At 59.1% G+C, this 27,734-nt stretch overlaps 2 protein-coding genes across 7 annotated transcripts in view; one reads left to right on the top strand and one right to left on the bottom strand.

Annotated features, from left to right (window-relative positions):
- Nucleotides 1–6,707, top strand: part of PPP1R1A (protein phosphatase 1 regulatory inhibitor subunit 1A) — an 11,669-nt gene extending 4,962 nt beyond the window's left edge. The window contains exons 1-7 of one of the 4 annotated variants that reach the window (XM_085534140.1): nt 717–833; nt 1,534–1,594; nt 2,650–2,687; nt 2,767–2,830; nt 3,941–4,138; nt 4,235–4,311; nt 6,030–6,707. In XM_085534140.1, the coding sequence (XP_085390266.1) occupies nt 2,779–2,830; nt 3,941–4,138; nt 4,235–4,311 (327 nt within the window). In that variant the 5' untranslated portion in view covers nt 717–833; nt 1,534–1,594; nt 2,650–2,687; nt 2,767–2,778 and the 3' untranslated portion in view covers nt 6,030–6,707. Of the gene's footprint in view, nt 1–515; nt 834–1,248; nt 1,287–1,533; nt 1,595–2,649; nt 2,688–2,766; nt 2,831–3,940; nt 4,139–4,234; nt 4,312–6,029 lie in introns of those variants that run through there. The other 3 variants (XM_085534139.1, XM_085534138.1, XM_085534141.1) reach the window with 3 other exon arrangements.
- Nucleotides 6,670–27,734, bottom strand: PDE1B (phosphodiesterase 1B). 3 transcript variants are annotated; one of them, XM_085534135.1, is made up of 16 exons: nt 27,554–27,734; nt 26,846–26,980; nt 19,972–20,085; nt 18,566–18,748; nt 17,795–17,861; nt 17,369–17,485; nt 15,593–15,733; nt 14,596–14,696; nt 12,909–13,034; nt 11,586–11,687; nt 11,384–11,504; nt 11,185–11,266; nt 9,886–10,012; nt 9,510–9,646; nt 8,394–8,502; nt 6,670–8,291 (listed from the first exon to the last, which is right to left on the bottom strand). In XM_085534135.1, the coding sequence occupies exons 2-15, from the start codon at nt 26,974–26,976 to the stop codon at nt 8,405–8,407; spliced, it is 1,647 nt and encodes a 548-aa protein (XP_085390261.1). In that variant the 5' UTR covers nt 26,977–26,980; nt 27,554–27,734; the 3' UTR covers nt 6,670–8,291; nt 8,394–8,404. The 3 variants fall into 3 exon arrangements, with proteins under 3 accessions (XP_085390261.1, XP_085390260.1, XP_085390262.1); XM_085534134.1 differs by having other exon boundaries at nt 8,399–8,502; nt 27,554–27,686; XM_085534136.1 differs by lacking the exons at nt 6,670–8,291; nt 8,394–8,502; nt 9,510–9,646; ... (2 more) ...; nt 11,384–11,504; nt 14,596–14,696 and having other exon boundaries at nt 27,554–27,686.

The following is a 27,734-nucleotide window of genomic DNA, read 5'->3' as shown; positions in this document are numbered from 1 at the left end:
ATCAAACCCCCAAAGCCCCCCTAAAATGGCCACCAAGCCCCCCATAATGGCCACTAAACCTCTTAAAGGAGCCACCAAATCCCCCAAGCCCCCCAGAATGGCAACCAAGCCCCCCATAATGGCCACTAAACCCCTTAAAGGGGCCACCAAGCCCCCCAAGCCTCCCTAAAATGGCCACCAAACCCCTCAAAGGGGCCACCAAACCCCTCAAGCCCCCCAGAAATGGCCACCAACCCCCCCATAATGGCCACCAAACCCCTTAAAGGAGCCACCAAACCCCTCAAGCCCCCCAGAAATGGCCACCAACCCCCCCATAATGGCCACCAAACCCCTTAAGGGGACTACCAAGCCCCCCAAAATGGCCACCAGACCCCCCAAGCCCCCCAAAATGGCCACCAAGCCCCCCAGAAATGGCTACCAAACCCCTCAATGGGGCCACTAAACCCTTCAAGGGGGCCACAAGACCCCCCAAAATGGCCACCAAGCCCCCAGACGGGACCACCAAACCCTTCAAAGGGGCCACCAAGCCCCCCATAATGGCCACTAAACCCCTTAAAGGGGCCACAAGACCCCCCAGAATGGCCACCAAACCCTTCAAGGGGGGGCATAAGACCCCCAAAAATGGCCACCAAACCCCCCCAAAATGGCCACCAACCCCCTTAAAGAGGCCCCCAACCCCCCCAGCATTAGCAGCGTTGGGTCACATCCCGCTGTATGGGGCGGGATGCTGCGGGTGACCTTGTTGAAGGACACGGTGCCAAGCTGCGATCCCGAGGAAGGGCCGAGCCCCCATCACGGCCGCTCCGTCCCCCCACTCCCTTCCCATAACCGAGGTATAATTAGCTCCACGTTTGTCATTAAGGAAATATTGATGGAAAAACCACCTGCGTCCCTTCAAGCTCCGGGCAGGGCAGCGTCCCTAAGGAACCACCGCCTCCCTATAGGGACAAGGACATGGGGAGGGGGGCGAGGACATGGGGAGGGGGACAAGGACAAGGGGAGGGGGGCGAGGACAAGGGGAGGGGGGCGAGGATATGGGGAGGGGGACAAGGACATGGGGAGGGGGGCGAGGATATGGGGAGGGGGACAAGGACATGGGGAGGGGGGCGAGGACAAGGGGAGGGGGGCGAGGATATGGGGAGGGGGACAAGGACATGGGGAGGGGGGCGAGGACATGGGGAGGGGGGCGAGGACATGGGGAGGGGGACAAGGACAAGGGGAGGGGGGCGAGGATATGGGGAGGGGGACAAGGACAAGGGGAGGGGGGCGAGGACATGGGGAGGGGGGCGAGGACAAGGGGAGGGGGACAAGGACATGGGGAGGGGGACAAGGACATGGGGAGGGGGGCGAAGACATGGGGAGGGGGACAAGGACATGGGGAGGGGGGCGAGGACATGGGGAGGGGGGCGAGGACATGGGAAGGGGGGCGAGGACATGGGGAGGGGGGCGAGGACATGGGGAGGGGTCGGTGTCGGGAGGATGCGGGTTCGGATGGAGCTTAAAGGCGTTCCCGACTTTAATTCCCCCTTTTAGATACGACGCCGCCGCCCGACGCCGGCCAGCCTGGTGTTAAACAGCGACCAGTCGTCCCCAGGTGGGGGTTTTAATAGGGGGGGGGGGGTCCCTATTCATCTCTATGGGAAGCAGCCCTGGGGTTGGGCAATGAAGGGGGGGGGGGTGATGATATTTGAGAGCACCCCACCCCCTCCGTGTGGCCTTTAGGGATGGGATGTGACCCTGCTGCTCCCTGCCCCCACCCGGCTCTTCTTATGGGGTGGTTGAATCTCTCTTGTTTTAGGGTGGGATGTCGTGTCCCCAAATGCCATCTATGGGTGCTATGGGGGGCAGAGATGTGGGCATGTCACAGGGCTGAGGGTCCCCATAAGCCCCCATCCCCATAGATCCACATAAGCCCCCATTCCCATATGCCCCCACCCCCATAGATCCCCACTTCCATATGTTCCCACCCCCATAGGTCCCCATCCCCATAAGTCCCCATAGATCCCATAGTTCCCCGTAGGTCCCCATAGATCCTCATAGGTCCCCATAGGTCCCCATTTCCATAGGTCCCCATCCCCATAATCCCCCATCCCCATAATCCCCCATCCCCATAGATCCCCATCCCCATAGATCCCCATCCCCATAGGTCCCCATCCTCATAGATCCCCATAGATCCCTATAGTTCCCCATAGATCCCCATCCCTGTAGGTCCCCATAGATCCCCATAGGTCCCTATAGGTCCCCATCTCCATAGGTCCCCATCCCCATAATCCCCCATCCCCATATGTCCTCATCCCCATAGATCCCCATATGCCCCCACCCCCATAGATCCCCCCATCCCCATAGGTCCCCATCCCCGTAGGCCCGCATAGATCCCCATAGATCCCCATAGATCCCCATAGGTCCCCATAGGTCCCCATTCCCATATGCCCCCATGCCCATAGGTCCCCATCTCCATAGATCCCCATATGCCCCCACCCCATAGATCCCCACCCCCATAGGTCCCCATCCCCATAGATCCCCATAGATCCCCACCCCCATACGCCCCCACCCCCATATGTCCCTATGGGAACACTGGGGCTCACCAAACCCCCATGGGTGACACCCCCCCCTAACCCCCCTCTCCTTCTGTCCCTATACTGTCCCCAGAGATCGATGAGGACCGGCTCCCCAACGCTCTGCTGAAGGTAAGTGATGGCCTGGGGGTCCCCAACACCCCGAGGTGCCCCCACCCCACATCACCCCCCATCTCTGTTTGCTTTGCAGTCGGGTCTGGCCATGTCCCCCAGGCAGAGGAAGAAGGTTTACTGCACCACCCCCACCGTCAAAGGTACATGGGGGGACATGAGGTGACATCCTGGGTGCCATCAATGGGGACAGGGGGCTTCAGATCCCCATCCCCATAAGCCCCCATCCCCATAGATCCCCATGGGGGGGCAGGGGGCTTCAGGTGCCACCAATGGGGGGACAGGGGGCTTCAGATCCCCATCCCCATAGATCCCCATCCCAATAGATCCCCATCCCCATATGCCCCCATCCCCATATATTCCCATCCCCATAAGCCCTCCTCCCCATAGATCTCCACAGATCCCCATCCCAATAGATCCCCATCCCCATATGCCCCCATCCCCATAGATCCCCATCCCCATATGCCCCCACCCCCATAGATCCCCATGGGGGGACTGGGGGCTTCAGGTGCCACCAATGGGGGGGAGAGGGGGCTTCAGATCCCCATCCCCATATGTCTCTATCCCCATAGGCCCCCATCCCCATAGAACCCCACAGATCCCCATCCCTATAGAACCCCACAGATCCCCATCCCCATAGAACCCCACAGATCCCCATCCCCATAAGCCCCCACCCCCGTATGCCCCCACCCCCATAGATCCCCATGGGGGGACAGGGGGCTTCAGGTACCACCAATGGGAGCACAGAGGGCTTCAGATCCCCATAAGCCCCCATCCCCATACATGCCCATCCCCATAAGCCCCCATCCCCATATGCCCCCACCCCCATAGATCCCCATGGGGGGGCAGGGGGCTTCAGGTGCCACCAATGGGGGGGAGAGGGGGCTTCAGATCCCCATCCCCATATGTCCCTATCCCTGTAAGCCCCCATCCCCATATATCCCCATCCCCATAGATCCCCATATATCCCCATCCCCATAGATCCCCATCCCCATAGATCCCCATCCCCATAAGCCCCCATCTCAATAGATCCCCATCCCCATATGCCCCCATCCCCATAGATCCCCATCCCCATAAGCCCCTATCCCCATAGATCCCCATAGATCCCCATCCCAATAGATCCCCATCCCCATATGCCCTCATTCCCATAGATCCCCATGGGGTGGGTCAGGGGGCTTCAGGTGCCACCAATGGGGGGGACAAGCGTCCCCCCATCTCTGTGATGGGGGCACATCCACCTCCCTGCCTTGCAGAGCTGCAGATGATGGTGGAGCATCACCTGTGCAAGCAGGCCAGGGGTGAGGATGACGATGATGTTCCCATTGGAGCCCAGGAGCTCAGCACAACCTGCTGCCACCACGGGGACCCCGAGCACAACCACAGCCCCGGGGGCAGCTGCCCATTGACCCCAGCTCAACCCACAGCACAGGGCAGCCCAGAGCCTGGGGACAGTGAGTAGTTGTCACTATTGTCCCCCTATTGTGGGGCTTGAAGGGGGTTGGGGGGTGTCGGGGGTCTGGGCTGAGCCACGTTGGTTTGTGCCATAGGGGATGAGAGGCAAAGTGCGGGTGAGGAGGGCGCCCATATAGAACCAGGGGGAAAGGGAGCTGCTGGCTGCGTGTAGGTACGTGATGGGGGGCTGGGGGGGTGGGGGGCACAATGGGCCTTGGGGGGCAGATTGGGATGTACTGGGTGCACAGTGGGACACTGGGGTTGGGTACTGGGATGCACTGGGTACATACTGGGCCATGGGTTGCATACTAGGATGCTGTAGGTTCATACTGGGATGCTGTAGGTGCATACAGGGATGCTGTAGGTTCATACTGGGACACTGGGGTTGCATACTGGGATGCTATGGGTGCACACTGGGTCATTGGTTGCATACTGGGATGCTGGGGTTGCATACTGGGATGCACTGGGTACACATTGGGCCATGGGCTGCATACTGGGATGCTGTAGGTTCATACTGGGATGTACTGGGGTTGCATATTGGGACACTGGGGTTGCATACAGGGATGCTATGGGTGCACACTGGGCCATTGGTTGCATACTGGGACACTGGGGTTGCATACTGGGTGCACAGTGGGTCATTGGTTGCATACTGGGATGTACTGGGTGCACACTGGGCCATGGGTTGCATACTGGGACACTGGGGTTACATACTGGGATGCTGTAGGTGCATACTGGGATGCACTGGATGCACACTGTGTCATGGGGTGCAGACTGGGATGCACTGGGTGCACATTGGGACACTGGGGTTGCATACTGGGATGCTGTAGGTTCATACTGGGATGCACTGGGGTTGTATACTGGGATGTATTGGGTACACACTGGGCCATTGGTTGCATACTGGGTGCACATTGGGATGCTATGGGTGCATACTGGGATGTACTGGGTGCTCACTGGGCCATGGGTTGCATACTGGGATGCTGTAGGTTCATACTGGGATGTACTGGGTGCATACTGGGATGCACTGGGGTTGTATACTGGGATGTATTGGGTACACATTGGGCCATTGGTTGCATACTGGGATGCTGGGGTTGCATACTGGGTGCACACTGGGTCATTGGTTGTATACTGGGATGCTGTAGGTTCATACTGGGATGCACTGGAGTTGCATATTGGGATGCACTGGGTCATGGGGTGCAGACTGGGATGCACTGGGTGCATACAGGGACACTGGGATTGCATACAGGGATTCTATGGGTACACGTTGGGCCATGGGTTGCATACTGGTTGCATACTGGGACACTGGGATGCATACAGGGATGCACTGGGTGCACATTGGGCATTGGTTGCATACTGGGATGCTGTAGGTTCATACTGGGATGCACTGGGTTTGCATACTGGGACACTGGGGTTGCATACAGGGATTCTATGGGTGCACACTGGGCCATGGGTTGCATACTGGGTGCACATTGGGATGCTATGGGTGCATACTGGGATGTACTGGGTGCTCACTGTGTCATGGGTTGCAGACTGGGATGCTGTGGGTGCACACTGGGACACTGGTTGCATACTGGGTGCACATTGGGATGCTGGGGTTGCATATAGGGTTGCTATGGGTACACACTGGGCCATGGGTTGCGTACTGGGATGCTGTAGGTTCATACTGGGATGCACTGGAGTTGCATATTGGGATGTATTGGGTCATGGGGTGCAGACTGGGATGCTATGGGTGCACATTGGGCCATTGGGGTTGCATACAGGGATGCTATGGGTGCACACTGGGATGTATTGGGTGCATACAGGGATGCTATGGGTGCTATGGGTGCACACTGGCCCATAGGTTGCACACTGCGATGTCCCTCTGTCCCTCTGTCCCTCTGTCCCCCCCCCCAGGTGCCGCTGTCCCCCCCCCGGAGCCGAAGCGCCTCGTCCCTTTTTTACTACCGATCATTTTCTACGATCCTGACGGCGTTTAAGGCGGATGTTTTTTATCTCCCCCCTCCCCACAACCTCCCTCCCCTCCCTCCCCAAACTCCCCCCTTCCTCTATGGGGACAAACCCCCCCCCCCTTTGTGTCCCCATTGCCACCAATGGGGCGACCCCAGCACCCCCCCCCCCCACAACCAAGTCCTTGTGTTTGGGGGGGGGCACAAGTCCTTGTAATTATGGGGGGGGGGCCACAAGGACTCGTGTCTGGGGGGGTTGGGGGGCACAAGTCCTTGTGTCTTGGGGGGGGGGGCACAACTCCTTGTGCTTATGGGGGGGTTGGGATGGGTTTGTGCACACCCACCTTTCAATATACACACACACACACACGCACTTAAACCCCCCCCCCCCACGTGTGCACGTTCACACTCACACACGCGTGTGCAAGCAGAGCTGAGCGCACCCACGCCTGGATTAAACGGATCCTTTCCGCAGCGTCTCCTCCTTTGCTCTGACCCTATAGAGCCCAGGACCCCCCTATTGGACCCCCAACCCCCCCCCATCCCCATCCCCAGCCCTTCGGTTCGGTTCGGCTCAGAGTTCGGGCTGGCGGTGGCTTAAGGTTTATTAATTAATTGCTCATTAGCGGCTGCGTTTTGGTTTCGCATGCTTGTGCTGTAAGGGGGGGGGGGGGCAGAGCTGTTGTGATGGAGGGTGGGGGGAGGCACGATGTGATCACATGGATAGAAAAGTACAAAGACACACCAGCCCGAACCGGGTTATGGACGGAACCGGGCCGGAGCCGTGGGGGGGGGTCCAGGTACCATGGGGGGGGGGATAATGGGGCTGGAAGATGCTCCAGGCTGATGGAGATGGGGGGGGGGGTTTGCTGGGGTAAAATGGAGCTCAGCTGAACCGCCGGGTTATGGGGGGGAGGGGGGGATGAAGAGGTTCGGTTTGGGGTTCTGGAGCACTCGTTAGGGGTTCTAGAGTACTCCTTTTGGGGTTCTAGAGCACTCCTTTGGGGTTCTAGAGCACTCCTTTGGGGTTCTGGAGGGCTATTGGAGCTGGGATGTAAAGGGGATGCTGGAGGACTCCAGGTTATGGAGGACTCCAGTATGGGGTTCTGGAGCACTCATTAAGGGTTCTAGAGCACTCTTTAGGGGTTCTAGAGCACTCATTAGGGGTTCTGGAGCACTCCTTTGGGGTTCTGGAGGACACTGGAGCCAGGATATAGGGGGATGCTGGAGGACTCCAATTCACGTTGTGGAAGACTCCAGTATGGGGTTCTGGATCACTCCATTGGGGTTCTAGATCACTCGTTAGGGGTTCTAGAGCACTCCTTTGGGGTTCTGGAGGGCTATTGGAGCCGGGATGCTGGAGGTTCTTCAGGCAGGATATAGAGGGATGCCGGAGGGCTCCAATTCAGGTTGTGGAGGACTCCAGTATGGGGTTCTGGAGCACTCATTAAGGGTTCTAGAGCAGTCGTTTGGGGTTCTAGAGTACTCTTTAGGGGTTCCAGAGCACTCATTAGGGGTTCTGGAGGACACTGGAGCCAGGATATAGGGGGATGCTGGAGGACTCCAGGTCATGGAGGACTCCAGTATGGGGTTCTGGAGTAACCATTAGGGGTTCTAGAGCACTCCTTTGGGGTTCTAGAGCACTCATTAGGGGTCCTGGGGGTGTTTTGGAGCCGGGGTGGGGGGGGCTGGATGTCCATGAGGGGCTGCAGGCACAGAACTGGGGCTGCTGGAAGACCCTCAGGGCCACTTGTGGGTACCATCGTTGCCCCCCATCTCCCCCCCTCTCAGCTCCCAGCCCCACATCTTGGGGGCAGGACCCCAATGGAAGCCTTGGGGTGTCCATGGGGCTGAGCCCCATAGGGGAGTGTCCCCAATATGGGGGTGGCACTGAGCCATAACCAGCCCCCTGCCACCCCCCTACACCCCACAGTGCCACCCCAACACCTGGTTCCCCTATGGGGCGAGAAGCAGATTCCTAAACAGCCATAAGGGCATCACCCATCTCCCATGGAGCAGCACCATGTGGCTTGGCATCGTTTGGCACATGATGGGGGGGGGGGGGGATCCCGGGGGTCCCAGCCCCCCCCCCCCAGGACCCGGCGCTGCCATCGGGGGATGCTCTCAATGCAGATTCCCTTTGAATGGTGCTGAAGTCGATGGCATCAAAGACTTTGGACTGGACGGTGTCATTGGGTTGGATGAGGACCTGCCACCCCCAATGGGGGACAAGTCAGGGTTGGTACGAAACGAGATGCAGCCCCCTCCCCAAAGTGACCCCCCCCACCCCCAACATGCATTGGGTGCCCACCTCACCATGTGCTATTCCACCTCCCCGTTGTGCTTGTGCTGGGTGGAGGGCACGGGGGGCTCCTCCTCGTAGGGTGACAGCTCCTCAATGGACGCTTGGTTGGTGATGCCTGCGGGGGGACATGGGGACAATCAGGGGGTCTCCAGGGATGAGCAAAAGCCATCTCATTTATGGGGTCACCTCCAATGGGTCACCATCCCATAGGACACCTCTTCATGGGTCACCTCTCTGTTGGTCTCTATTCCATGGGTCCCCATCCCATAGGACAACATCCCATGGGTAACCATCCCATAGGCCACCCCACATGGGTCTCCATCCCATGGGTCACCATCCTATAGGACACCATCCCATGAGTCACCATCCCATAGGTCACCATCCTATAGACAATCATCCCATGGGTCCCCATCCCATAGGCCATCTCCCCATAGGACACCATCCCATTGGCCATCTCCCCATAGATCACCATCCCATAGACCACCATCCCATGGGTCACCATCCCATAGGACACCTCCCTATGGGTCCCCACCCCATGGGTCACCATCCTATAGGACACCATCCCATGGTTCACCATCCCATAGGCCACCTCCCATGGGTCTCCATCCCATGGGTCGCCATCCCATAAGCCACCATCCCATAGGCAACCTCCCCATAGATCAACATCCCATAGACCACCATCCCATGGGTCACCATCCTATAGACCACCTCCCCATGGGTCATCATCCCATGGGTCACCATCCTATAGGCCACCATCCCATAGGCAACCTTCCCATAGGACACCATCCTATGGGTCACCATCCCATAGGCAACCTCCCCATAGATCGCCATCCCATAGACCACCATCCCATGGGTCACCATCCTATAGGCCACCCCCCATGGGTCCCCATCCCATAGACCACCTCCCTATGGGTAACCATCCCATAGGACACCTCCCTATGGGTCCCCACCCCATGGGTCACCATCCTATAGACCACCTCCCACAGGGTCACCATCCCATGGTTCACCATCCCATAGACCACCTCCCCATAGATCACCATCCCATAGACCACCATCCCATGGGTCCCCATCCCATGGGCCACCACCAAAGGACGTCTGGTGGCCCTATTGACCATCACCCACCGCTGGCCGCCCTCTCCTTCCACTTCTGCTTGTTCTCCTGGATGTATTTGGTCCACGTGGATCGGAAGCTGGACAGGTCAGCGTTGATGTCCCCCAGCTCCAGGTGCTCATCCAGGGATGTCTGCCTCCACTGGGAGCTGCAGGGGGCAGAGCCACCAGCGTCACCCCACCCCATACATCCCCATATCCCAAATGCAATGGGTCACCCCACCCCATACATCCCCATATCCCAAATGCAATGGGTCACCCCACCCCATACATCCCCATATCCCAAATGCAATGGGTTCCCCCCTCAAGGCTGAGAAAGGGGAAACTGAGGCACAGCCACGCAGCTGAGCCTGGTGGATAGGAGATGGGGTGGATGCTGGCCCCCAACCTGGGCTGCTGGCCTCCTGTTGGGTTCCCCTTGGCTTTGGAGCTGTCTTCGTTTTGGGGCAGCACCATCTTCTCGGCTACGTCGGTCAGTACGGAGAAGGTGGGCTCCACAATGAAGTCAATGAAACCTGAGGTGGGGGGGAAAAGGGCACAAGGGATGGAGAGGGGGGGCTGCATCGTCCCAGGTTGGGGATGGGATTGGTTTGGGATGGGGTTGGGGATGGGGTTGGTTTGGGATGGGGTTGGTTTGGGATGGGGTTGGGGATGGGGTTGGTTTGGGATGGGGTTGGGGATGGGGTTGGTTGGGGATGGGGTTAGATGGGGTTGGGGTTGGGGATGGGGTTGGGGATGGGGTTGGTTTGGGGTTGGTTGGGGATGGGGTTGGCTGGGGATGGGGTTAGATGAGGTTGGGGTTGGGGATGGGGTTGAGGATGGGGTTGGTTGGAGATGGGGTTGGGGATGGGGTTGGGGTTGGGGATGGGAATGGGGTTGGTTGGGGATGGGGTTGGGGTTGGGGTTGGTTGGAGATGGGGTTGGGGATGGGGTTGGCTGGGGATGGGGTTGGTTGGAGATGGGGTTGGGGATGGGGTTGGTTGGGGATGGGGTTAGATGGGGTTGGGGTTGGGGATGGGGTTGAGGATGGGGTTGGTTGGGGATGGGGCTGGTTGGGGATGGGGTTGGTTTGGGATGGGGTTTGGGATGGGGTTGGGGATGGGGTTGGTTGGGGATGGGGTTAGATGGGGTTGGGGTTGGGGTTTGGGATGGGGTTGGTTTGGGATGGGGTTGGTTGGGAATGGGGTTAGATGGGGTTGGTGTTGGGGATGGGGTTGAGGATGGGGTTGGTTGGGGATGGGGTTGGTTGGTGATGGGGTTGGTTTGGGGTTGGTTGGGGATGGGGATGGGAATGGGGTTGGTTGGGGATGGGGTTGGGGTTGGGGTTGGGGTTGGGGTCGGGGTTGGTTTGGAATGGGGTTGGGGATGGGGTTGGCTGGGGATGGGGTTGGTTGGAGATGGGGCTGGTTGGGGATGGGGTTGGTTTGGGATGGGGTTTGGGATGGGGTTGGTTGGGGATGGGGTTAGATGGGGTTGGGGTTGGGGTTTGGGATGGGGTTGGTTTGGGATGGGGTTGGTTGGGAATGGGGTTAGATGGGGTTGGTGTTGGGGATGGGGTTGAGGATGGGGTTGGTTGGGGATGGGGTTGGTTGGGGATGGCGTTGGGGATGGGGTTGGTTTGGGATGGGGTTGGGGATGAGTTTGGGGTTGGTTGGGGATGGAGTTTGGGGATGTGAACACCACTCACCAATCTGGGACTGAGCCACCAGCGTGGAGGTGCGGTCGCAGAGGGGTGAGAAGGGCAGCCCCAGTTCGGCCTCTTTGTCACCCTACAGAGGCACAGAGTGTCCCCATAGAGCAATGTGGGGGTCCCCATAGAGCAATGTGGGGGTCCCATAGAGCAATGTGGGGGTCCCCATTGACCCCAGGGGACATGGGGGCCATACCTGCCTGAAGAACTCCTCCATCAGCGCCTTGGTCCAGCGGCTGTGCACTGCCCACTGCTTGGTGGGGTGGCTGATATCGGCTGCGTGCAGCAGCAGCGACAGCACCTTGGATTTATCGATCCTAAGAAGGGCATCAGGACTCAGAGCTGACCCCAAAACGTGTCCCCCCCTCGGTGCCATGTCCCCGACACCCCACCCTCACCGTTCCAGCTGCTGCAGGGCCGTCTTCATGGACTTCACCTGCTGGAAGTGGCAGGACATGTCGGTGGCCAGGACCATCTCGATGACCAGAGCACGCAGCTCCCTGTGCCAAGAGGGGACGAGGCTGGTGTGGACCATGGGGCAGCAGGGACAAAGGGGATGGTGGGACCAATGGGGACAATGGGGACAATGGGGTCAATGGGACCAATGGGGACAATGGGGACAATGAGAACAATGGGGACAATGGGGACAATGGGACCAATGGGGACAATGGGGACAATGAGAACAATGGGGACAATGGGGACAATGGGGATGGCAGGCTCAGTTGGGATGGTGGGGCCAATGGGGCCAATGGGACAGTGGGGACAATGGGGACAATGGGGTCAATGTGAGGACAATGGGGACAATGGAGAGAGTGCAGACAACGGGGGCAGCAGGGACAATGGGAATGGTGGGGACAATGGGAACAATGGGGACAATGGGGACAATGGGGATGGCAGGCACAATTTTTATGGTGGGGCCAATGGGGCCAGTGGGGCCAGTGGGGTCAATTGGGATGGTGAGGACAATGGGGACAATGGAGACAGTGGGACCAATGGAGACAATGGGGATGGCAGGAATAATGGGGATGGTAGGGCCAATGCAGACAATAGGGTCAATGGGGTCAGTGGTGATGGTGAAGACAATGGGGTCAATGTGAGGACAATGGGGACAATGGGGTCAATGGAGACAATGAGGATGGCAGGCAGAATGAGGATGGTAGAGCCAATGGGGTCAATGGGGATGGCAGGAATAATGGGGATGGTGGGGCCAATGGGGCCAATGGGGTCAATGTGAGGATAATGGGGACAACGGAGACAGTGGGGCCAATGGGGTCAATGGGGCTGGAAGGCACAATGGGGACAGTGGGGACAATGGGGCCAATGGGGCTGGCAGGCACAATGGGGACAGTCGGGCCAATGGGGCCAATGGGGCTGGAAGGCACAGTGGGGACAGTGGGGTCAATGGGGTCAGTGGGGTCAATGTGAGGATAATGGGGACAACGGAGACAGTGGGGCCAATGGGGTTGGCAGGCACAATGGGGACAGTGGGGCCAATGGGGCCAATGGGGCTGGCAGGCACAATAGGGACAGTGGGGCCAATGGGGCCAATGGGGCTGGCAGGCACAATGGGGACAGTGGGGCCAATGGGGCCAATGGGGCTGGCAGGCACAATGGGGACAGTGGGGCCAATGGGGTCAATGGGGCTGGCAGGCACAATGGGGACAGTGGGGCCAATGGGGCCAATGGGGCTGGCAGGCACAATGGGGACGGTGGGGACTCACACGAACTCGTCCTTGGTGAGGTTGACGAAGATGTTCATCTCCTCATCCTGCATCATGCGGAACACGGCGCTGATGTGGTGGTTCTCCAGCACCGAGCGGTCGTTGTACAGGATGGCACAGTCTGACCTGGGGGGGCGACAGTGGGGACACGTGGTGGTACTGCTCGGTGTCCCACATGGCAGTGCCAGTCCTTTATAGCCTGGCCTTATTGCTGGCCCTATGGCTTCAGGGCATCTCAATCTGAGCCTGACTGGCCCTACAGTGCCAACACATCTGCCCTATAACCATGGGGTGATGAGCAATGCTCCCTTGCCCCACAGCATCCCATGTGTCCCCACAATGGGTCCCTTGTTCTGCACTCTGTTCACATGCTGTGCCATGTCTCCGTGCTATGTCACATCACTGTGCCATCCCATATCCCTGTGCCATGTCCGCATGCCATCCCATATCCCTACACCATCCCATATCCCTGTGCCATGTCCCCATGGCATCCCATATCCCTACGCCATCCCATATCCCTGTGCCACGTCCCCATGGCATCCCATATCCCTACACCATCCCATATCCCTACACCATCCCATATCCCTGTGCCACGTCCCCATGGCATCCCATATCCCTACACCATCCCATATCCCTGTGCCATCCCATATCCCTGTGCCATGTTCCCATGCCATCCCACATCCCCATGCCATCCCATATCCCTGTGCCATCCCATATCCCTACACCATCCTATATCCCTGTGCCATGTCCCCATGGCATCCCATATCCCTGTGCCATCCCATATCCCTGTGCCATCCCATATCCCTGTGCCACGTCCCCATGCCATCCCACATCCCTATGCCATCCCATATCCCTGTGCCATCCCATATCCCTGTGCCACGTACCCATGCCATCCCATATCCCTGTGCCATCCCATATCCCTGTGCCATCCCATATCCCTACACCATCCTATATCCCTGAGCCACATTCCCATGCCATCCCATATCCCTGTGCCATCCCATATCCCTGTGCCATGTCTCCATGCCATCCCACATCCCTGTGCCAATGTCCCCATGCCACCCCATATCCCTACACCATCCCATATCCCTGTGCCACGTCCCCATGCCATCCCATATCCCTATGCCATCCCATATCCCTGTGCCATCCCATATCCCTGTGCCACGTCCCCATGCCATCCCATATCCCTACACCATCCCATATCCCTGTGCCATCCCATATCCCTGTGCCATGTTCCCATGCCATCCCATATCCCTACACCATCCCATATTCCTACGCCATCCCATATCCCTGTGCCATCCCACATCTCTGTGCCATCCCATATCCCTGTACCACGACCCCATGGCATCCCAAATCCCTACACCATTCCATATCCCTGTACCATCCCACATCTCTGTGCCATGTCCCCATGCCATCCCATATCCCTGTGCCATCCCATATCCCCATGCTATGCCATGTCCCCAGGCAGCGCCACATCCATCTGCCATGCCATGCCATGCCATGCCATGCCATGTCCCCATGCCATGCCATACCCCCATGCCATTCCACATCCCCATACCATGCCATATCCCCATGCCATGCCATGTCCCCATGCTGTGCCATATCCCTGTGCCATGGTGCCATGCCATATCCCTGTGCCATGCCACGTCCCCATGCCATTCCACATCCCCGTGCCGTGCACGTCCCTCACTTGGTCTGGATGTGGAAGCTGTTGGTGGTGCCCGTGTGCTCGTAGTCGTGGATGGCAGCAGCAAAGATGATGGCCAGGACCTCAATCTCCGTCAGGTAGTGCTGGGGGACACGGGGTGAGGGGGGGGACACATACACCCCAAACAGGGACAGGGACAGCCCAGTGCCACCCAGCAATAGGGGCATGGGGACCTGAGTGTGTGTGCAACCCCACAGCTGAGTGTGACACCCACGTGTGTCCCCATGGCAGCGTGACAACCAAGTGGGGGTGACAGCACGAGGTGACCCCTCCTGCTCCCAAAACAAGGGGTGACCCCCATCCTATAGTGTCCCCATAGTGTCCCTATAGTGTGCCCATTGTGTCGCCATAATGTCCCCATTGTGTCCGCATAGCATCCCCATAGTGTCCCCATAGTGTCCCTATAGTGTCCCCATAGCATCCCCATAGCATCCCCATAGTGTCCCCATAGTGTCCCTATAGTGTCCCCATAGCATCCCCATAGCATCCCCATAGTGTCCCTATAGTGTCCCCATAGAGTCACTATAGTGTCCCCATAGCGTCCCCATAGTGTCCTTATAGTGTCCCCATAGAGTCACTATAGTGTCCCCATAGTGTCCCTATAGTGTCCCCATAGAGTCACTATAGTGTCCCCATAGTGTCCCCATAGTGTCCCTATAGTGTCCCCATAGTGTCCCCATAGTGTTCCTATAGTGTCCCTATAGTGTCCCCATAGTGTCCCTATAGTGTCCCTATAGTGTCCCCATAGTGTCCCTATAGTGTCCCTATAGTGTCCCCATAGTGTCCTTATAGTGTCCCCATAGAGTCACTATAGTGTCCCCATAGTGTCCCCATAGAGTCACTATAGTGTCCCCATAGCGTCCCCATAGTGTCCTTATAGTGTCCCCATAGAGTCACTATAGTGTCCCCATAGTGTCCCCATAGTGTCCTTATAGTGTCCCCATAGCATCCCTATAGTGTCCCTATAGTGTCCCCATACCAGCATGCCAGTACGGAGCAGGAAGCAGTGCACAGTCTGGGTGACATCGGCAGCGTGTGCCTGGTTGTGATAAGGGTTACGGTATTTCCCATAGCCGACCTCCAGCGCGTCCAGCAGCGTGGTGAGGAACACAGCGGGGATCTAAGGGGGCACACACGTGTGTCAGGCTTGTGTAAAGGGGAATTACACCCTGGGGATGGGGTGGGATATGGGATGGGATATGGGATGGGATATGGGATGGGATATGGGATGGGATGGGATGGGATGGGATATGGGATGGGATGGGATATGGGAAGGGATGGGATGGGATGGGATGGGATGGGATGGGATGGGATGGGATGGGATGGATGGGATGGGATATGGGAAGGGATGGGATGGGATGGGATGGGATGGGATGGATGGGATGGGATATGGGATGGGATGGGATGGGATGGGATGGGATGGGATGGGATGGGATGGGATGGGATGGGATGGGATGGGATGGATGGGATGGGATATGGGATGGGATGGGATGGGATGGGATGGGATGGGATGGGATGGGATGGGATGGGATGGGATGGGATGGATGGGATGGGATATGGGATGGGATGGGATGGGATGGGATGGGATGGGATGGGATGGGATGGGATGGATGGGATGGGATGGATGGGATGGGATATGGGATGGGATGGGATGGGATGGGATGGGATGGGATGGATGGGATGGGATATGGGATGGGATGGGATGGGATGGGATGGGATGGGATGGGATGGGATGGGATGGGATGGGATGGGATGGGATGGGATGGGATGGATGGGATGGGATGGGATGGGATGGGATGGGATGGGATGGGATGGGATGGATGGGATGGGATATGGGATGGGATGGGATGGGATGGGATGGGATGGGATGGGATGGGATGGGATGGGATGGGATGGGATGGGATGGGATGGGATGGGATGGATGGGATGGGATATGGGATGGGATGGGATGGAATGGGATGGGATGGGATGGGATGGGATGGGATGGGATGGATGGGATGGGATGGGATGGGGATGGGATGGGATGGGATGGGATGGGATGGGATGGGATGGGATGGGATGGGATGGGATGGGATGGGATGGGATGGATGGGATGGGATGGGATGGGATGGGATGGGATGGGGATGGGATGGGATGGTAAGGGATATGGGATGGGATGGGATGGATGGGATGGGATGGGATGGATGGGATGGGATGGGATGGGATGGGATGGGATGGGATGGGATGGGATGGGATGGGATGGGATGGATGGGATGGGATATGGGATGGGATGGGATGGGATGGGATGGGATGGGGATGGGATGGGATGGGATGGGATATGGGATGGGATGGGATGGGATGGGATGGGATGGGATGGGATGGGATGGGATGGGATGGGATGGGATGGGATGGGATGGGATGGGATGGGATGGGGATGGGATGGGATGGGGTGGGATGGGATATGGGGTGGGATGGGATGGGAGGGGATGGGATATGGGATGGGATATGGGATGGGATGGGATGGGATGGGATGGGATATGGGATAGGATATGGGATGGGATGGGATGGGATATGGGATGGGAGGGGAGGGGATGGGATGGGATATGGGATAGGATATGGGATGGGATGGGATGTGGGGTGGGATGGGATGGGATGGGATATGGGATGGGATGGGATGGGATGGGATATGGGATGGGATGGGATGGGATGGGATGGGATGGGATGGGATGGGATGGGATGGGATGGGATGGGATGGGATGGGATGGGATGGGAGCACCTTGAAGCGACTGTTGAGGTTGTGTCGGGTGAAGAGCTCGTAGACGATGGTGCGCAATGAGTGCTCCTCCGTCACCCGGTTCAGAGCGAAGACGTCGAAGCACCACAAATCCAGGTTCTGTGAAGATGGGGGACAGCCCAGGGGCACACAGGGGGCTCGGGGATGCCCAGAAGTACCCACTGATGCCCTGTATGGCAGCTGATGCCCAGCGATGCCCAACGAGGCTCAGTAACACCCAGCCATGCCTAGCCATGCCCATCAGTGCCCAGTGATGCCCACTAAAGCTCATTGTAATGCCCGGTGATGCCCAGCGATGCCAAGTAACACCTCATGTCACCTCTCCCACACATCCCATGCTGAACCCCTCTGCACAGCTGCCTTTGCTGGGGGGTCCTTAGGGTGCTCCCCCCCCCTCCTCCCCGGTACCTTCAGGCAGTTGAGGACAGAGGTGGAGTAGCTGGGCCCCACAGCTGTGTACGTCCGGCGGAACATCCTGTATAAGGGGAATGGAGAGGGTTGGTGGGCACCCCAAGCTGAGTGCTATGGGGCAGACATGAGTCCTGGGGACGCAAATGGATGCCAAAAGACCCAGCTGTGTCCTTAGGGTCCACATGTCCCCATGCCATCCCATATCCCTGTGCCATGTCCCCATGCCATCCCATATCCTTGTGCCATCCCACTTACTGCCCCACTTGGGGCTGATCAGGAGCTTGAGGACCCACCTGGATGCCGGGGACCTTCGTGAATGCTCAGGAACCCAATGGGGTTCTTGGGGATCCACCTGGTGCTTTGGGGCCTACCTGGATGCTGGGGACCCACCAGGATTCTTGGGGACCTTCATAGCTTCTTGGGGACACACCTGGTTGCTCAGGGACCCACCTGAGTCCTGGGACCTGTATGGCTTCTTAGGGATTGATCTGGTGTTTGGGGACCCGGATGGATGCTAAAGACCCTTAAGGGGATCACCCTGAGTTCTGGGGTCCCACACGGGTTCTTGGGAACAGATCTGGGGTCACACCTGGATGATGGGATGCTCAAGAACCCACCTGAGTTCTTGGGAACCCATTGGGATTCTTGGGCTTCCAACTGAATCCCTGGGGACTCACTTGGTTTACTGGGGACCCCTCTGCTTCTGAGGCAGCTCAGCCCCCTCCCCCCCATCCCCTAACCCCCATCACATCCCCACCCCAACCCCACCTCTCCACGAAGATGCCGGCCTGCACCGCGTGCACGATGCTGCGGAACTTGGGCTTCTCCTCTGCCCTCCTCCCTTTGGCTCGAGCCTGTTGGGTGAAGGTGGCAGCCAACCAGTCCCGCACCTCCGAGGGCACCGCGTCCGAGCGCATCTCCCGCAGCTCATCCTCCGTGTCCAGCATCTGCCTGTGGGGACAGGAGGTGACAATGGGGGACGCTGCTGTATCCCCACACCATCCATCTGTCCATCCATCTGTCCATCCCTCCACCCCTCCACCCATCCATCCATCTCTCCCTCCATCAATCCACCCCTCCATCCACTCATCTACCCATCAACCCACCTTTCCATCCATCCACCCATCCATCCCTCCATTCACCCCTCCATCCATTCACCCATCCATCCATTCCTCCATCCATCCATCCACCCATCCAACTGTCCATCCACCCATCCATCCCTCCATTTATCCATCCATCCACTCTTCCATCCATCCCTCCACCCACCCCTCCATCCATCCCTCCATCCACTCTTCCATCCATCCATCTCTCCACCCACCCCTCCATCCATCCATCCATCCATCCATCCATCCATCCATCCATCTATTCATCCATCTGCCCATCCAATCACCCCTCCACCAATCCATCCATCCATCTATCCCCATCCACCCACCCATCCCTCCCTCCATCCCTCTACCCCTCCATCCATCCATCCATCCATCCACCCATCCATCCATCCATCCATCCATCCACCCATCCATCCACCCATCCATCTCTCCATCTCTCGATCCATCCATCCATCCATCTAATCAACCATCCACCCATCTAACCATCCATCTATTCACCTCTCCATCCCTCCACCCACCCATCCATCCATCCCTCCATTTATCCCTCCATCCTCCCATCCATCCATCCATCCATCCATCCATCCATCCATCCATCCATCCATCCATCCATCCACCCCTCCATCCATCCATCCATCTCTCCATCCATCCATCCATCCATCCATCCATCCATCCATCCATCCATCCATCCATCCATCCCTCCCTCCCTCCATCCATCCATCAATCCCTCCATTTATCCCTCCATCCACTCATCCATCCATCCCTCCATCCATCCATCCACCCCTCCATCCATCCATCCATCCATCCATCCATCCATCCATCCATCCATCCATCCATCCATCCCTCTATCCAATCAACCATCCATCCATCTATCCATCCATCTATTCATCCATCTGTCCATCCATTCACCCCTCCATCCATCCATCCATCTCTCCCTCCACCCACCCCTCCATCTACCCATCCATCCCTCCATCCCTCCATCCATCCCTCCATCCATCCCTCCATCCATCCCTCCATCCATCCATCCATCCATCCATCCATCCATCCATCCCCCCACCCACCCCCTCCCACCTGGTCTCATCGATATAAACCGCCTCCAGCAGCGATGCCGTGTACTCCAGGTTCCTCTTCAGCTCCTCCACGTTCACCTCTCCCGTCTCCAGCTGCTTCACCATGTAACGGAGCCTGCGTGGGGCGGGTGGCAGCTGGCACCCCACTGCGACCCCCAGTGGGGCAGCGAGATGGGATGTGAATGGGGGGTGATAAGGAGGGGGGTACCCAGTGCTGGTTATGGGGGTCAGGGCTGAGCTGGGGCACCCAAACCCCCCCATTATCAGATGGTGAACCCCCCCCCCCCCCGTCTGTCACACGCGTGTGCACGCAGCCCCCGGTCCGTCTGTCTGTGTGTCCGTGTGTCTGTCGTGCTGGGGATGGGGGCGGTGCTGAAGGGGGGGGAGGGAGGGAATCCCATCTGCCATCACCGCCTGTGTGCTCATACAGGGATGGGGATGGGGGGGGGACCAGACTCTGTCTCTATCTGAGCCCTGCGGACACCACGGCTGCTCTGTCACTGCCACCTGGTGTCCCATGGCCACCAATGCTGCTCATCGGTACCCATCAGGGACACCAGGACCCCATAGGAACCCATCAGTGCCACCAGGCACCAACCAAGACCCTATAGGTACCCCCAGGCCCCTATCAGTGCCACTAGGCACCAACCAGGTCCCAATAGGAGCCCCCAGGTCCCATCAGTGCCACCTGTTGCCACCAGGCCCCATCACTGCCACCTGGCACCACTAAGGACCCCATAGATGCGTCCAGGTTCCCATCAGTACCACTTAGTGCCACCATAGGAACCCCCCAGGTCCCCATCAGTGCCACCTGGTGCCACCAAAGACCCCATAGGTACCCCCAGGTCCCCATCAGTGCCACCAGGCACCAACCAGGACCCCATAGGTACCCTCAGGTCCCATCAGTGCCACCTGGTGCCATCAAGTCCCCATCAGTGCCACCAACCAAGACCCCATAGGTACCCCCAGATCCCCATCACTGCCACCTAGAGCCACCATAGGAACCCCCAGGTCCCTATCAGTTTCACTAGGCACCAACCAGGACCCCATAGGTACCCTCAGGTCCCATCACAGCCACCTGGCACCACTAAGGACCCCATAGGAACCCCTGGTCCCCATCACTGCCCCCTAGTGCCACCATAGGAACCCCCCAGACCCCCATCAGTGCCACCAGGACCCCCACATCCTTCACATGGGGACGATTCCCAGACGGGGACCCCGATGCACGTCACCTCCGGCTGTGGGTCCTGGCTTAGGGCCCGGCCCGGCCTCAAGGGATGGCCACGATTTAATTAAGGGCTGATTAAGAAAGCAGCGGTGGCAGCTTCCTGCCGGCTCCTCCGGCCTCCCGCTCCCTGGCAGCTCTCGGCCTCGTTAGCGCTAATGAGAGCTGGCAGCGGGCAAAAGGCACGGCCCGACGAGAGACCAGGAGCTGCAGGAACATTGTGCCACCAACCAGGACCCCATAGATAACAGCAGGTCCCATCAGTGCCACCAAACAAGGACCCTATAGGAACCCCCAGCTCCCCATCAGTACCACCTAGTGCCACCATAGGTACCCCCAGGCCCCCATCACTGCCACCTGGTGCCACCAAGGACCCCACAGGAACCCACAGGTCTCCATCAGTAGCACCCGGTGCCACCAAGGACCCCAAATGTACACCCAGGTCCTCATCAGTGCCACCAGGCACCACTAAAGACCTCATAGGAACAAACAGGCCCCCATCACTGCCACCTGGCACCAACCAGGACCCCATAGGAACCCACAGGTCCTCATCAGTGCCACCTCATGCCACTAAGGACCCCATAGGAACACCCGGGTCCCTATCAGTGCCACCAAGACCCCATAAGAACCCCCAGGTCCCCATCAATGCCACCAACCAGGTCTCAATAGGAACCCACAGGTCCCCATCACTGCCACCTGGCACCAACCAGGACCCCATAGGAACCCACAGGTCTTCATCAGTGCCACCAAGACCCCATAGAAACCCCCAGGTCCCCATCAATGCCACCTGGCACCACTAAGGACCCCATAGGAACCCCTAGGTCCTCATCAGTGCCACCAAGACCCCATAGGTACCCCCAGATCCCCATCAATGCCACTTGGTGCCACTAAGGACCCCATAGGAACCCCCAGGTCCTCATCAGTGCCACCAAGACCCCAAAGGACCCCCCAGATCCCCATCAATGCCACCTGGTGCCACCAAGGACCCCATAGAAACCCCCAGGTCCCCATCAATGCCACCAACCAGGTCTCAATAGGAACCCCCAAGTCCCTATCACTTCCACCTGGTGCCACCAAGGACCCCATAGGAACCCCCAGGTCCCTATCAGTGCCACCAAGACCCCATAGGTATCCCCAGGTCCTATCACTGCCACCTGGTGCCACCATAGGAACCCATAGGAACCCTCCAGGTCCCCATCAGTGCCACCTGCCACCAACCAGGACCCCATAGGAACCCCCAGGTCCCCATCAGTGCCACCAAGGACCCCATAGGACCCCCCAGATCCCCATCAATGCCACCTGCCACCAACCAGGACCCCATAGGAACCCACAGGTCCCCATCAGTGCCACCAAGACCCCATAGGACCCCCCAGGTCCCCATCACTGCCACCTGGTGCCACCAAGGACCCCATAGGAACCCCCAGGTCCCCATCAATGCCACCAACCAGGTCTCAATAGGAACCCACAGGTCCCCATCAGTGCCATTAAGACCCCAAAGGAACCCCCAGATCCCCATCAATGCCACCTGGTGCCACCAAGGACCCCATAGGACCCCCCAGGTCCTCATCAGTGCCATCAACACCCCATAGGACCCCCCAGGTCCCCATCACTGCCACCTGGTGCCACCAAGGACCCCATAGGAACCCACAGGTCTCCATCACTGCCACCTGCCACCAACCAGGACCCCATAGGACCCCCCAGATCCCCATCACTGCCACCTGGTGTCACCAAGGACCCCATAGGACCCCCCAGGTCCCCATTAGTGCCACCAAGACCCCATAAGAACCCCCAGGTCCCCATCAATGCCACCTGGTGCCACCAAGGACCCCATAGAAACCCCCATGTCCCCATCACTGCCACCTGCCACCAACCAGGACCCCATAGGAACCCCCAGGTCCCCATCACTGCCATCAGGCACCACTAAGGACCCCATAGAAACCCACTGGTCCTCATCAGTGCCACCTGGTGCCACCAAGGACCCCATAGGACCCCCCAGGTCCTCATCAGTGCCATCAAGACCCCATAGGACCCCCCAGGTCCCCATCAGTGCCACCAAGGACCCCATAGGACCCCTCAGGTCCCCATCAATGCCACCTGGCACCCACCAGGTCCCTGTCACCAAGCCTTGTGTGTGCAAGCCAGGCTGTGGGGGGGGGGGGGCACGTATGTGTATGTGTGTGTGTGTCCCCTGTGCTCAAGCATAAATCAATGCAAGCGTGCAATGCACACGCACACAGCACTGCCGGGAGGTGGGGGCCACCAACGTCCCTATGAGGTGACAGTGACGGTGGTTAAAGGGGGGGGGGGGGACAAGGGGGGGCTGCCAGACGTCACACACACACACAGCTCTCAGGATGGAGCTGAGGGGGAATGTGACCTTGGGGATGGAAGGGAGGTTGTATGGACATGGGGACAATGAGACATGGGGACAATGGGGACAATGGGGACAATGGGGACAATGATCCATGGGGAGACTGATCTATGGGGACATTGATCCATAGGGACAATGATCCATGGGGACACAGTGATCCATGGGGACACTGATCTATGGGGACACCAATCCATGGGGACACAATGATCCATAGGCGCAATGATCCACTGATCCATAGGGACAATGATCTATGGGGTCACTGATCCATGGGGACACACTGATCTATGGGGACATTGATCCATGGGGACAATGATCCATAGGGACACAGTGATCCATGGGGACACCAGCCCATAGGGACACTGATCCATGGGGACACTGAGCCATGGGGACAATGACCTATGGGGACACCAATCCATGGGGACAATGATCCATAGGGACACCAGCCCATAGGGACAATGATCTATGGGGACACTGAGCCATGGGAACACAGTGATCCATAGCGACATTGATCCATAGGGACAATGATCCATAGGGACACAGTGATCCATAGGGACAATGATCCACTGATCCATAAGGACACTGATCTATGGGGACAATGATCCATGGGGACATTGATCCATAGGGACAACGATCCACTGATCCATAGGGACAATGATCCATAGGGACACAGTGATCCATAGGGACAATGATCCACTGATCCATAAGGACACTGATCTATGGGGACAATGATCCATGGGGACATTGATCCATAGGGACAACGATCCACTGATCCATAGGGACAATGATCCATAGGGACACAGTGATCCATAGGGACAATGATCCACTGATCCATAAGGACACTGATCTATGGGGACAATGATCCATGGGGACATTGATCCATAGGGACAACGATCCACTGATCCATAGGGACAACGATCCATAGGGACACAATGATCCATGGGCACACCCCCCCTCCCAACCTTTGTGACCCCCCCTTTAGGAACACCCCCCCCTTGCCCCCCATTTGGGGCCACATAGGACCCCCTTGTGTCCTTCTGGGGCCACATGGGACCCCCCCCCATATCACCACCCTTTATGGACAAAGCTGAGTGTCCCAAGCAGAGCCACCACCACTGTCACACAAGCTGCCCCCATAGGCCTCCTGTCACCCCCCCCCCAGTGCTGTGGACCCCCCAGGACCCCCCCAGCCCCCCACGTCCCACCTTGGGGACACCCACATGTCCCCATCATCTCCATAGGGGCAGCAGGGGGATGCCATTGAATGGGGGGGACTCAGGGCTCTGTCACTTCTTCCCCCCCCCCCTGTGCTGGGGCACAATGGTGTTACACACACACACACACACACACACGTGCACCTTCGCACCCACGTGTGCACGTGCAGCAGAGCACACCCACGTGTGCACGGGGAGGCACGAGGGCTCGAAGCTCAGACGTGAGCACACGCGTGGGCAACCAACCAACGCACGTGGGCTGCTGCAGTGGGGAGGGTGACATTGTCAACCCCCCCCCCATGTATATGTGCCCCCCCCCATGTATAGATATAGGGACATATGAGCCCCCTGCCCAGCCCTGGCAGACCCCCACCCACCCAGATCCCCCCCCATGTGTGTGTTTCACCCACACCCCCCCATGCACATATATAGGGACACCTGAGCCCCCCCCCAACCCAGACCCCCCCCATGTATGTGACCCCCCCCTATACACAGATATAGGGACATATGAGCCCCCTGCCCAGCCCTAGCAGCTCCCCCCTCAACACAGACCCCCCCCCCATGTGTGTGTATCCCCCCCTATACACAGATATAGGGACATATGAGCCCCCTGCCCAGCTCTGGCAGCTCCCCCCCCAACTCAGACCCCCCCCCCCATGTGTGTTTCCCACCCCTCCTATGCACATATATAGGGACACCTGAGGCCTCCCCCCAACTCGGACCCCCCCCATGTATGTGTGCCCCCCACCCCCCTATACACAGATATAGGGACACCTGAGCCCCCTGCCCAGCCCTGGCAGCTCCCCCCCCCCAACCTAGACCCCCCCATATATGTGTTTCCCCCCCACACCCCCCCTATGCACATATATAGGGACACCTGAGCCCCCCCCCCAACCCAGACCCCCCCATGTATATGTGTCCCCCCCCCATGTACAGATATAGGGATATATGAGCCCCCTGCCCAGCCCTGGCAGCTTCCCCCCACCCAGACCCCCCCAAAATGGGGTGTTTACAGGGTCTTGACTTTGGGGGTGCACCCTGTTCATGGAGTTTATGGGGTGTCCCATGGGGGGGTCCGGTCCATAGAGGGACCCAGTTTATGGGGGGTGGTCCTGGTTCATAGGGTGTACCAGTTTATGGGGGGGGTCACAGTTTATGGGGGCTTATGGGGAGGGGTCCCAGCTTATGGGAGTTTATGGGGGGGGTCCCGGTTTATGGGGGGGGGGTCTCAGTTCATAGGGTGTCCTGGCTTATGGGGGGGGGGGGGTCCCGGTTTATGGGGGTGGTCCTGGTTCATATGGGGTCCCGGTTTATGGAAGGGGGGGGGTCCCAGTTTATGGGGTGGTCCCGGCTTATGGGTGGGGGTCCCAGTTCATAGGGTGTCCTGGCTTATGGGGGGGGGGGGGTCCCAGTTCATAGGGTGTCCTGGCTTATGGGGGGGGGTCCCGGTTTATGGGGGTGTCCTGGTTCATTTGGGGTCCTGGTTTATAGGATGGGGTCCCAGTTTATGGGGGTGTCCTGGCTTATGGGGGGGGTCCCGGTTTATGGGGGTGGTCCCGGTTTATATGGGGTCCCGGTTTATGGGGGTGGTCCCTGTTTATGGGGGTGGTCCTGGTTCATATGGGGTCCCAATTTATGGGGTGGTCCCGGCTTATGGGGGGGGGGTCCCACTTTATGGGGGGGTCCGAGTTCATAGGGTGTCCTGGCTTATGGGGGGGGGGGGTGTCCAGGTTTATGGGGGGGGTCCCGGTCTATGGGGGCGGTCCTGGTCTATGGGGTGGTCCCAGTTTATGGGGGTGTCCTGGCTTATGGGGGGGGGGGTCCCGGTCTATGGGGGGGGTCCCGGTTTATGGGGGGGTCTCGGTTTATGGGGGTGTCCTGGCTTATGGGGGGGGGGGTCCCGGTCTATGGGGGTGTCCCGGTCTATGGGGGTGTCCCGGTTTATGGGGGGTGTCCCGGTCTATGGGGGTGTCCCGGTCTATGGGGGGGGTCCCGGTTTATGGGGGGGTCCCGGTTTATGGGGGGGGTCCCGGTCTATGGGGGGGTCCCGGTCTATGGGGTGACTCACAGAGCCCGCAGTTTGACCCAGATCTTCTTGCTTGGGGCCGATTTAATCTCCAATGGGGACGGGCATCCTCCGGCCGGGTCCAGCGCATCGCGGTCCGGTTGCAGCCCCGGGAGGCTCCGCGGTGCCTCCATGACCCTGCGGTACCGGTACCGAGCTCAGCTCCGGCCCAACCGGTACCGCGGGCCCGGCCCGACGGGCGGGCAGAGAACGAACAACGTCGGTACCGCCCCGCAGCCGCCTCCCCCCGCCCGGTAAAACCGGAGGATGCGCATGAAAAGCGACACCGGACCGAGAGACGGAGCTAAAATGGCACCGGGTACCGGGGGTGGGAGAACCGGGAGGGGATGGAGAGGGGATGGGGGGCACGGGGGGTGGGGGGGGGGAGAGGGGGGGGGGAGAACGGGGATGGAACGGGAATGGGGAGAAATGGGAAGGGGGATTTAACGGGGATTTAATGGGGATTTAACGGGCATTTAACGGGGATTTAACGGGGATGGGGAGAACGGAGGACCGGGGAGAAACGGGGATGGGGGGGACCGGGGGTGGGGGGGACCGGGGATGGATGGAGGTACCGGGGATGGATGGAGGGACCGGGGATGGATGGAGGGACCGGGGATGGATGGAGGGACCGGGGGTGGATGGAGGGACCGGGGGTGGATGGAGGGACCGGGGATGGATGGAGGGACCGGGGACGCTGCTCTCTCCTACCCGGGGTCGCTCAGCCTCGAAGCTCCGGTGCTGCCGTTCGTTCCCCGTTTCCCCCCGTGCTCCCGGTGCTGTTTCAGTCTCGGTTCCGCTCTCGGAGCGGTCCCGGTTCGCCGCAACTTTCCCGGTGCTGACACCGGTTGGAGGGAGGGGCGGGGGGAGATGGGGGCGGGGAAACGGGACG

Source organism: Coturnix japonica, unplaced genomic scaffold, assembly GCF_054131305.1.
Source record: "Coturnix japonica strain WE unplaced genomic scaffold, WE-NBRP24 Scf075, whole genome shotgun sequence".
Lineage (NCBI taxonomy): Eukaryota > Metazoa > Chordata > Aves > Galliformes > Phasianidae > Coturnix > Coturnix japonica.
The sequence above is the reverse complement of the archived record's forward strand: the minus strand, read 5'-3'. Positions and strand labels throughout refer to the sequence as shown.